Source organism: Telmatherina bonti, assembly GCF_933228915.1.
Source record: "Telmatherina bonti genome assembly, chromosome: 22".
Lineage (NCBI taxonomy): Eukaryota > Metazoa > Chordata > Actinopteri > Atheriniformes > Telmatherinidae > Telmatherina > Telmatherina bonti.
Window position 1 is genome coordinate 5363771 of NC_136631.1, and position 12072 is coordinate 5375842.

General features: G+C 45.5%; 1 protein-coding gene across 1 annotated transcript in view; it reads right to left on the reverse strand.

The window, feature by feature from the left end:
- apoba (apolipoprotein Ba) overlaps window positions 1-9329 on the reverse strand; it is a gene marked incomplete at both ends in the record, with an annotated part of 33296 nt that extends 23967 nt beyond the window's left edge. The window contains 12 exons of the mRNA XM_079262325.1: window positions 1316-1527; window positions 1623-1769; window positions 1878-2022; window positions 2416-2872; window positions 3726-3802; window positions 3877-4001; window positions 5059-5211; window positions 5312-5459; window positions 6996-7141; window positions 7234-7346; window positions 7816-7857; window positions 9275-9329. Of these exons, the coding sequence (XP_079118451.1) occupies window positions 1316-1527; window positions 1623-1769; window positions 1878-2022; window positions 2416-2872; window positions 3726-3802; window positions 3877-4001; window positions 5059-5211; window positions 5312-5459; window positions 6996-7141; window positions 7234-7346; window positions 7816-7857; window positions 9275-9329 (1820 nt within the window). The remainder of the gene's footprint in view (window positions 1-1315; window positions 1528-1622; window positions 1770-1877; window positions 2023-2415; window positions 2873-3725; window positions 3803-3876; window positions 4002-5058; window positions 5212-5311; window positions 5460-6995; window positions 7142-7233; window positions 7347-7815; window positions 7858-9274) is intronic.
- Between the last annotated feature and the right edge of the window lie 2743 nt (window positions 9330-12072).

Consider the following 12072-nt stretch of genomic DNA (forward strand, 5'->3'; position numbering starts at 1 on the left):
TACAGCGTTAAGCTGGTTTAAATCATATTTATCTGATAGACTTCAGTTTGTTCATGTAAATGACAAGTCCTCCTCCCAAACTACAGTAAGTCATGGAGTTCCTCAAGGTTCTGTACTTGGACCAATACTCTTCACGCTATATATGCTCCCTTTAGGCAAAATTATTAGACAGCATGGAATAAACTTTCATTGTTATGCAGATGATACTCAAATATACTTATCCTTTAAACCAGATGAAACAAATTAGCCCAATAGGCTACAAAATTGTCTCATAGACATAAAGACTTGGATGTCTAGAAATTTTCTCCTCTTAAACTCAGATAAGACTGAAGTAATTCTCGTTGGATCTGAAAAACTCAGAGCTAAATTTTCCGGTTTTGTAATGAACCTGGATGGCATTACTTTAGCTTCCAGTGCTACAGTGAGAAACCTTGGAGTAATATTTGAGCCTGACCTGTCCTTTGGTCCACATATTAAGCAGGTTACTAAAACAGCCTTCTTTCATTTACGTAATATAGCCAAAATTAGGGACATTCTGTCTCGGAGTGATGCAGAAAAACTGGTTCACGCTTTTGTTACTTCGAGACTAGATTACTGTAACTCTCTATTACTGGGCTGTCCTAAATATGCCCTGAAAAGCCTTCAGCTGATCCAGAATTCTGCAGCCAGAGTCCTGACCAGAACCAGCAGGAGAGATCATATTTCTCCAGTTTTAGCCTCTCTTCATTGGGTGCCTGTTGAATCTAGAATAAAATTTAAAATCCTTCTCCTTACATATAAAGCCCTCCACAACCAGGCACCACTATATATCAAAGACCTCATAGTTCCTTATAAACCAAGCAGAGTACTTCGTTGGCAGACTGCAGGCTTACTTGTGGTTCCTAGAGTCTCAAAGAGCCGAGCAGGAGGCAGAGCCTTTGGTTATCAGGCCCCTCTCTTATGGAATAAGCTCCCAGTTAGTGTTAGTGTTAGTGTTAAGCTCTCTGATTGGTGGAAAGTCTGACAGAAAGTGTCTTCATCATCATGTCCAGGTGAAAATAGAGGTCTCTTAGCAACATGGTAGTGATGGTGATGAAGATGTGATAAATAATGGTGGATTTACCATCTAGAGTCTCTGAATAATCTCAAATAAACTTGAGTTTATTCAGAAAGGGTCAGATATCTATCATAGAGTCTCACACTACCATTCCTGAGATGGTGCAGGTAGAAGCACTAGCTCTCAGGAGTTTAGTGGAGTTTTAGGATTAGTTTCAGACTCCAAGTAGAAGCATAAATAAAAACCAGGGAACGTTTAAAGCTGAGATATTTGACTCACTGCAGCATTTGTGGTTCACCAGAGTTGCGGATGTTGTTCAGGTGGGAGATCACGAAGCTCTTGAGCTGCTCGTCCTTCTCGTCCATCAGGCTGGTCAGAATCTCTCTGAGGAGGGTTTGATCTGCGTTCTTCATCATGACCAGATAAGCTGCAAGACGTTTTTCCACGGGGCTCTGAGGGTCCTGGTACACCTCCATGAGATTGGTCCTGATCTGTGATTGGTCAAAAGACAAATGACTCAACTGTCTTGCAGATGTTTCACCTGCTCTTCTCTTAGATCTTCATCAGATACGTGATCTGAGCACACCTCATCGTTAATGTCCATCAGCCTGAGGGCCTGTATAGCTGCCTTCTGGTTTGACAGTGCTATGTCTGATTTCTTGGCACACTGCAGAATAGAGGAAACGAGGCCTGGACTGACATCTTGCATGGCCTGACCCATGACACCAACAACCTGGAGACAAAACCAAGTATCACTCAGGAGTTGGGACCCTAAACCGGATCTCCTGACAGCCATCAGTGGGTCCTTAACGTTGTTAGACGGTTGTAAGGCTTTCCTTACCCTCAACACGAGGAAGGACACCTCCTTTGGATCTGGAGGGAAGTCACTTTCAGTATCTTGAACTTCTTCTGAGCAGCCATTGAGGAGCATTTCCATTAACTTTGACACATCCGTGACAACCGGAGTCACCTCTCCTTTATGGAACCTGTCAACAAGTAAACATACTTGTATAAGGTTAGGTAATATTAGTACTTATTTACAGTTTGGTAGAAGGTGAGTAATCAAGCCTTTATGACAAAAAAAACACTTGTCATTCATGCTCGGCAACTGAAAGGCATAAAAAGCTACATTTGAAGGTTTCGCCCCCTTGTGGTGACTGAAATCAATTACAACAAATCCCAACTCCTTCAATAACCCCCGACTGCAGCCTGGGGAATGGGGCGGGCCTGGATATTGGGCAGGGTTGGATGTCAAATGGGTTAGGATTAATCCAATCAAAATGTTGAGGGGGTGAGGTTGGACGTACAACCCTGCCCAATATCCAGCCCCCCGTCATTCTCCAGGCTGCAGCCAAGACCCTCTAAACTCCTTTACTTACTTCTTGACCGTGTTGGCCAGTGCATACATGATGGCTTTGCTCTGTCTGTACTGAGCCATGCTGAGCATGTCTCGGACACGTGCAGCATCTGGGTTGGGCTGCAAGCTCAGCCCGTAGACCAGAGCATCCGCCTCCACAGCAACACCCTCGATGGTCCAGATAACCTGCATGATGGCGCTGGTGCACTCCGGAGTTCCACACTGGATCAGAGCCTGGAAGGTGAGCCAGTGGGACACATCTGCCATCTCTGCGACTGCCTGGCTGAGGGTCTCGTTTCTCAAGACTCGCATGCAAGAAACCAGCTTATGGAAGAGGCCGGTCCGCTTCTGGCCCTGGTCCATGCCTGGCAACGCCACAAGCTCCCGCAAGGTGCTCAGAACTGCATCCTTCGTCTGGACCGGAGTTTTATCATCAGGATCTTCGAAGTGGAGGAGCTTTTCCTGATAGTGCTCCACATCTGTGTGCACATGTATGTTTCATTTTAATGCTGCTTTTTTTCTTTAAGGACATGTATGAAACCAGATCTACCTAAACGAAAAACCACCATCAATTTCACATGTGACTACCGCTTGGATTCACACGGGAAACACATGTAAACAACATTTGAAATGTAATTCACATAGAAAACACATGTAAACAATATTTGAAATGTAATTCACATGGGAAATACATGTAAACAATATTTCAAACGCGTGATTCACATGGGAAACACATGTAAATAACATTTGAAACGTAATTCACATGGGAAACACATGTAAACAACATTTAAAACACGTGATTCACATGGGAAACACAAATGAATCGCATGCGTATGATGTTCTTCACATGTGGATCATATGAAAATGTTCCAGAACTACATGTTTGCACATGTGAACCGAATAAAGTTCACATGTAGATCACATCTTTACATGTATCAATCGCATTTGTACATGTGGATCACATCAAAATGTCCCAAAACCCCATTTGCACATGTAGTTTACATATAAATCAAATGTGGATCACACGTTCTTAACATGTTGATTACATAGAAATGTTCCCAAACTACATGTTTGCACATGTACATCACCTGTTTACATATGCAAAAAAATCACATAAAAACATTCCAAAACCAGAGGTTTTTCACAAGCGAACTGTGGAAAGCGTGAAAATGTTCCAAAACCATGATTTCATGTGTCAACCACATGATCCGCATGTTTGCACATGTTTGCACATGTTTGCACATGTTTGCACGTTTGCACATGTGGATCATGTGTATTTTCTGTAAGGGGGGGGGGTTTCTAAAACAATCAGGCAGTGAGGAGACAACTTACCAAATACTCGGCCGCTGTGCCTCGTCACGCTTTGGAAGCGCAGTTCCTGGGTCACCACGGAAGATATTCCATTGTCTCTGTGAGACAGATTACAACATGAGACATAAAATCTTCCAGCCAGTGAGTAAAAGTCTTTCAGATTCAGACTCACTGATGGGAGAAGGGCAGGTAGAGGTGTCTCTCCGTGCACATGCCTGAGGTGATGTGCTGTCCCTTGTTATCAAACTGGTAGTTGCAGCTCTGAGTGCTTGTGATGAGTTTGGACAAAGGGTTGTGCTGCAAATAGGGAAGTTTAAAGGAAACTTATTTTAACAGAAATGAAAGTTTTATACTTTTATTTTAAGACTGTGGTTGCTAAACAGGACATTAGTTGAGCTGATTTTAACTTCATTCCTTTGAGGTTCCCCCAACAGATCTATGACATCACATAGCTCGGATTTGTAATGTCTTGCGTCGAAACTGTGGAAGCATGCATACATCGTGTCACATCTTCCAGAATAACATAGCGTATTTTTTCTTGTTTGACCTCCATTATGTTTGCTGGAAGTTGCCTGCAAATGTCATCGAATACGAGAGCAGTTGTCATGGCAACAGCTGATAATTGATGTAATCAATAGTTATAATTGCAACAGATGATATTTGGGTATTTTTTAAAATAGTTTTCATTGTGTAAAGCACTTTGCGCTGCATTTTGTATGAAATGTGCTCGATGAAAAATGTTGTTTTGATGAAAGTAACAATGATTAATATCATTGATGCGTACAGTTTTTGAGACCTTTTGCACCATTTTGTGGTAAAAATCCTGTTAAACACAATCAGATACGTGTTTTCTGCCCCCTGGTGAAAACCTTTTTGCACTACAGTATTTTTTAATGCATTACAGCATTAAAAAAGGTAAATAGTCAAAAAATGTTATTGTTATTTTTTTTACCACATGTTTTTCTCTGTCTGGCCTTTAAAGGGTTGAGAAAACGTCCGATTTCCTGAGACGTTTGGATTAATTCTTTCTCGGTGGAGAAGATTTAACGGCCTTCCTCGGTCTAGAGGCCTTTCACAGCTTTGCTCTTCGTTACTTCCATTTTTCCACACTGCCAAACTTATCTGTTCTCACTCTGGTTGCTTCATATCTTTCTAATGAGCTTTATGGATGCATCAGCTGATGCACTTTTGTTTCTGTCCTTCTGAATGTCTCTTGTGTGATCTTTCCCAACCCATCTACATCTCGTAAAAGATCATCTTTCCACAGAGACAGATGGTGGGATGGCGTTTAGATGCTTCCTGGATGTTATTCATTAGTTTTAGAAACTGAACCATGAAAAGACAAGAAACCCACCAGTTTCTGCAGCAGAGCCAGAGGACTGTTGGTCAGTTCCCTGCCGTAAAACTGGTCACACTGGGACAGATCTCTGGACAGTGTCACATCCGTGGCGATGTCCTGCCGAGCGTTCACCTCGTATCTCGTTGAGCACAGTCCATGCACCGTGCTCTGAACACGAAGAGAACACAGTTTTATTTCCTCGTCACATCTCTTCACAGACCCCACGTGTGTCCGTCAGGTTTTTTATCTGCTGCGAAAGGGAACCAACCACAGGCCGGCGCTGTCCGTCTTCTATAACCGGCACCAAGAGAGCAGAAACAATCCCCCTCTTAATGTTGAGGATGTTCACCGGTTCGTCCGTCTCGGGGTAAAGCTGCATGTGGGTATCGTCCTCCACGCTGAACTTCAGGGGATTCCTGCACGAACAAGAAAAAAAGCCTTAAAATGCCATTTATGTCAGTCCAGGATGGAGGGACTCCAAACTGCTTCACTTCATTAATGAGACATGTCTGAGGAATGGCACAGTGCAGATGTTTCACCTTTATTTTGAAAAGCGTAAGGCCAAAGTTACGTTGTTGTTAGTGTAACTTTGGGTTTATTAAAGGAAATGATTCAGTCAGAAAGCATCTTTTTGGTGACTAGGAACTTGTAAAAGCAGAGAACCAATCATGGTTTCAACACGGGGTAGGGGTGGGGGTGCATCAAATTACTGCTTTGAACTGTTCTGCTGTAAATGGTTTGAGGGTCTCGAGCAGATTGACTGACTCTGGTTCTCAGACATTTTTCTCATGTTTTGCAAAAGTTCATACAGAGAAAAAGCCGACAAAAAGTTTCCTCTGCTTTGGCGCACGGACACACACACAAGTACGCACGTTAATGCAAATGTTTACGCACAGACCCCGTGAAGCTATTTTACATCCCACACACAGAAGCCGCACATCACCGTGACGGGAATTTTATTGGCTTTACGGCAGCGGGGTCAGAACTGGCATCAGAGCTGGTGGGCGAGGTCTGGAAGCGGAAATGTATGTGATGGTCAGACCACCTAGGTTGACACTCAGTGGGTATTATTGGCAAAGGAAGGACCATGGATCAATCCAGTTGGTCAAAGATGGGGTCAATCAGAAGGAGAGAGCCTACCGGTGCGTCATGCGCAGTTTTATTGAAATAGGAAACGTCTAAGATGTTGTACGAGAGTGATATAAATAAAAAATACATAAAACAGCCTGCGGTCAGGCCGCCGGCAGTTAAGGGGTTAAAAGCTTAAACTTCAGTAAAATTCACACTTTGCTAATTGTAGGCTATACACTTTTTACAATCTCTTGGTTACCCCTGAAATGATCTGGCGACCTCTTCAGGGGTCCCGGCCCCCAGCTTGAGAACCACTGAGAGAGAGAAATGAGATCAGTCTAAATGTTTAGGAGCAAAGTAACTGGTTTATGTTCGCAGGATGAAGTACTTTCATCTCAGGGATATTTAGGAAATTTCATCGTAATCTCGGAAGATGTCGGTCAGTTCACACCAGGAACAGCCGACGAGTTTTAATCATGATAATAAAGTCCAACAGAACTTATTTTAAGTTTTTTGGGACATTAATGGAACCTTTTAATTATTTTATTTAACTCTTTTTATGTTTTAAAGCATCTAAATGCAAATAAAACCCAGTTGTTGTTGTTTTTACACATAAAGCAGCACATTTAGATGTTTTCTGTTTTTCTGTGAGGTCCCCTGTAAAAACAAGCGTATTAAAAGTGTTTGCAGAGTATTTAGTTTGTTTCTGACCCAAACTGGAATGAAGTTAGCTTAAAGCCGACCAGGTCTGTGTGTCCTCGCCTTCACACTGATTGTTTTTACCAAACAGGTTTTAGATGATAACAGTGATGTGAGTGTCAGCTCTGGCTGTAAGGAAGCCTGTTTTCTGTTTTTAGGCCCTGCAGAAGCTTTGCACTAACTTTTCCATGCTGGCTTGGAAGGCGGCGGAGCCGGGCGCCAGCCCGTACACCGGCTGGCCCTGCGGATCCATGACGGACACCTCGCTGAGAGCGCAGTCTCTGGTGTGCATGATGAACCTGCACATCTGGGGGACTTCGATCTCGACCTGCAGACATGTGACGGCAGACGTGTGGTCAGCGTGGAGACGGTGAGATAAGAGCTCTGTTATCGTAGCGGGACACTGGATCAGTTTTTCACCTGGCAGGAGACCTGAGGACCGTTTCGCAGGTTGGCGGTGCCCACCACGCCGTTCCGGCTCTCCGCCGTGTACTCATACACGTATTTCCTGTGGGCCTTGAATCTTGATCCCACTGCAGCAACATGAAACACTTCAGTCTCTTCAGTTCTGTCCCAAACTCCCAACAGAACACGTCAGTCCGGTTCTGCTTTACATCCAAACTCTCCCTGTGCATCTAGAAGCTTATTTATCCTTCCTGCATAACAAGTCTCTCCACGTCATCGCCTGGCGGCCCACCTTTGACCACCCCCCCCCCATGTAGCAGCTTACAGACTGCAAACAGAGCAGGAGCTGCTGAACTGAACCATAATCAGGTCCTGCTGCTATCTCCAACAGAACAGGTCAGTTAAGCAACCAGCATTGATCCGTGGAGGTCAACATGTCTGTTTCCATCAGCTAATCATTCACCCCCCCAACGCCGCCTTCTGCACCCGCTTACTCAGCTGTTCCAGCCGCACAAGGTCCACTGTGACATTAAACAGGAATAAAATGATGAAAACAAGTCGGTTTTAGTGGTCAGAAACAGATTGGATCAGACTTACGCAGACATGCGGATGTTTGCTCGGCGCTGTCAGAACTTTGTTCTGCAAAACAGAAACATGAAACATCGGTTTAAAACTTGCAATCGGGTCGTTAAAACACACAACTGTGCAGAAGTCGTGACTTCAGGAAGTTTCCCTGGAAAACAGTAAGTAGGTGGAAAGATCTGACAGACACGCGGACGTAAACCCAGTTACTGAGTCAGAACCAGAACCGGTCCACTTCCAAGGAGCTTAAAGTGAAAATTTTTACACGTCCACATGATCCCACACCGCTTCTGGATCCATCCCTCCATCGGACCCGCTGAGGTCCTGGTTCTGGAGAGGATCCGTCCCTCCATCGGACCCGCTGAGGTCCTGGTTCTGGAGAGGATCCGTCCCTCCATCGGACCCGTTCAGGTCCTGGTTCTGGGGAGGATCCGTCCCTCCATCGGACCCGTTCAGGTCCTGGTTCTGAGGAGGATCCGTCCCTCCATCGGACCCGTTCAGGTTCTGGTTCTGGGGAGGATCCGTCCCTCCATCGGACCCGTTCAGGTCCTGGTTCTGGGGAGGATCCGTCCCTCCATCGGACCCGCTGAGGTCCTGGTTCTGGAGAGGATCCGTCCCTCCATCGGACCTGTTCAGGTCCAGGTTCTGGGGAGGATCCGTCCCTCCATCGGACCCGTTCAGGTCCTGGTTCTGGGGAGGATCTGTCCCTCCATCGGACCCGTTCAGGTCCTGGTTCTGAGGAGGATCTGTCCCTCCATTGGACCCGCTGAGGTCCAGGTTCTGGAGAAGATCCGTTCTTTCATCGGACCTGCTGAGGTCCTGGTTCTGAGGTACTCCATCAGACCCGTTTCCACTGATCTTCAGTCCAGTTCTTGGGTCATGTGACCTTCAGCCTTTTCTGCCTTCTTGAAGTCCCGTTTCCATGGAGACCGTTTCTGATGAGGCTTCAGCCAACAGTACCTGGATCTGCAGCAGGTCCAGATGGATCTCCCAGGTCCTGGTCCTGGTTCTGGTCTGCATTTCAGATCCTGTAGACGGTTTCTGTGCATGACGTTTGGGAACCACCTTGTTGCTGCTGAAACCTGCTTTCTGTCTGATCTTTGCTGCTTTTCCAGATGAAACTAAAGAAACGACTTTGTGACAAAGCGCTGAAAGATCCAGTTTAAACCGCTTCTTTTGCTGAGTTGTCTCTTATGTGTCGACGCATCTGTGGTTCGTTAGTTTTCTCTGATACAAGAATCAGACTGAAAATAAGGGAAAAATCTTTACATTTTACAGCAAAGTCTTGCAGGTAAATCTAAATAAATAAGGACTAGATGGTGTTTCGTCTTGATCTCACAACAAGTATTTATTTTACAGGAACAGCTTCTCTCATTCCCAGTTCTCCTGCATCGTGTAAATATAGACATACGTGGACTTTTACATGTCAGAGCTTCAGTTGTGGAGCTGCTGACCGTCTCCAGCGAATACTCACGTGCCGCCGTGCAGCTGCTCAGCAGCAGTAACAGACACAGCCTCCTGAAAGCCATGATGAGCTGCAGAAGCTGCAGCCTCCTCCGTGGTAGCTGACGCAGAAACTCCTCCGCTCAGATCTTTTATAAAGTCCCGTCTCTGTCCCGCCGAGCAGCGCTGATAGCACACATTTCAAAGTTCAAACTCTGACTGACACTGGAGGGTTTTGTTGGGTCAGTAGCTGAAAGGTGAGGGTTTCTGGTCGTTCTAATCAGAGGCTTCTGCAGGTGTTTTAACCAGGATTTTTATTTCAGGGTCGATGATTCCTGGACTATTTTCATAGCTTTGGTCCAGAGAAGACGGCGTGTTTCTGGATCCTCTTCACATATGATGGAGCTTTAACTTGCATGTGTGGATTTCAGCCTGAACTGGGTTCACACTGGTTTCTGGAGTCTTCCTGAGTCCATGCACTGGTTTCCAGTAGAGAATCATGTCTGCTGGTAATGCAGCATCCTTGTCCAAGCATACAGAGATTTCTCTGAAATCCTCTGATGCTGGGATCTTGAGTCTGAGGAACATTTTCTGTAACTGTTCTTCCATGTTTAGAGGCAGTTTGTCTCAGAACGGTGGACCTCTGTCCATCTTCTCATCTGAAAGGCTCCTTTCACATCCAGTCATGTGACCGATCTGTTGCAGATCAACCTGATTAGTTGTCAAGTTCTCCTTCAGGTTTTACTGTTACAGCTTTTTGTTGCTCCTTTTTACAGACTGGTTGCTGCATCAGACGCACAATCAGGTTTTCACTGAAGAGATCAAATCTCTCATCCATCCATCCATCCGTCCGTCCATCAACCCACCATCCATCCACCCATTCCTCCCTCCCTCCATCCATCATTCATCCCTCCATCCATCCATCCACCTGTCCATCCATCCTTCCGTCTGTCCATCCATCCTTCCATCTGTCCATCCATCCATCCATCCTTCCGTCTGTCCATCCATCCATCCATCCATCCATCCATCCTTCCGTCTGTCCATCCATCCTTCCATCTGTCCATCCGTCCATCCATCCATCCTTCTGTCTGTCCATCCATCCATCCATCTGTCCATCCACCTGTCTATCCATCCTTCCGTCTGTCCATCCATCCTTCCATCTGTCCATCCATCCATCCATCTGTCCATCCATCCATCCATCCATCTATCCATCCATCCGTCGCGTCAGGTAAAGACCTGGCACCTGATCAGGGGCCAGGACCTGACCCAATTCCATTCGTGATCCTCCTGGGCAACAGACAATGTGGAGACTTCAAGATTTAACACGTTATTAATTAATTTAGCCACGAGGGACCCGGCAGATCTAAGGTGCCACCAGAGGGCGCCAACTCCTCCCCCAACTTCCCTCACCCTGTCAACAACGCCTCTGTTAAAAGCACAACACTTTGTAGGTAAACATGCAACAAACGTAAACCACAGCAACACAAACCCACTCAACATGCACAGGAAAATATCCAACATTACAGGAAGCCAAGATGTTAATGCTGATGGAAGTCTTTAGGAGTGGCTTGTCCTTTGGCTGCAACCAGAGCCCAGGCAGCAGGATAAAACACAAAACAAAAAAAGAAGAAAACTGGTACTGTCGGACCTCTGACCAGTACAATTTTTTTTTTTTTTAAAAAGAGTCTATACCAAGCAGGAGGTGACTCTACTTCGCTTGCGGAACCTCTGATGATGTCACTGCTAGAGCAGAAAACCCCATGGTGTCCTGGTGCTCCTTCACCCCACCAATGAGGATGTAAAAAGGGAAATTACTCCCAAACGTGTGGGGCACTCAGAATTCGTAAAGGGGTGCTATTATGGTATTTGGAGTTTTCTGAGCTTTCTCCAGTGTTACAGTGTTGAATCCTCATCAGACATGTGAACAGCACGGTTTTTTATCACCTAAACGCATGTTTGAGTTTGAGTTTGAGTTCCAGCACTCTCTCCGTTCGGTTTCCATGGCGACGAAAAACGCGTCGTTTTAGAGAGTTTTTTCTTCATGGATACAGGGTCTGATTCAGGTTCCAACATGTAGGGCTGTATGCTATGTGTTGACATTGTATTTTGTTTTTTTTATTGAGTTCATAACAGCCTAATCCTTCTGTTTATGAGATGTTACAATGACGGTGAAAGCAGTTGCGGTGCGCGCTCCCGATGTAGTGCAGTGGCGGGAGGCGGGGCTTAATGCGGAAGAGTCTCAATCCACTCGTTTTGCCCGCAGGCTGATCTGACAGCCTACGGAGAGGGTCGGTCTGAAGTAAATAAAGCCATTTGTCACAATAACTCGCTCAATCCCAGCCCTTCTGGTTTCCAGAAATAAAACTAAATTAGCCTGAAATGCACAGAATAGTTCCACTTTAAGCTGCATGAACTCAGTAGGAAGAATGATCATTCCTTTCACTGATGCCACCACAGCATTTCAGGGTCTCTACCCAAATCACCGCCGTCCTCCGGTGCAACTGGTCCACGTCCTCCACTGACTGTACAATGGTTGCGGGAAGCTGTGGGGTATAAAACAGGAGCAATGAACCTTCAGCAACACAACGATGGCCAACCTTGCTATTCAGCCCTCAGGCAAAGATACTTTATTTATCCCCGAGGGGAAAGTCAAGGTTCAAGTCAGCTCGTCCAAGGTTAGACATACAGACATTTACGTTTGACAAGTTTACAGAACGAACTGATACTTCGGCCCTGCAGCCAGTTTTACTGGTGCCGCCATATACATGAGGAAAGATGACATGAGGAAGGATGGGTGAGTGTTTAAAAAAAAAGAAGTATCTCTACACT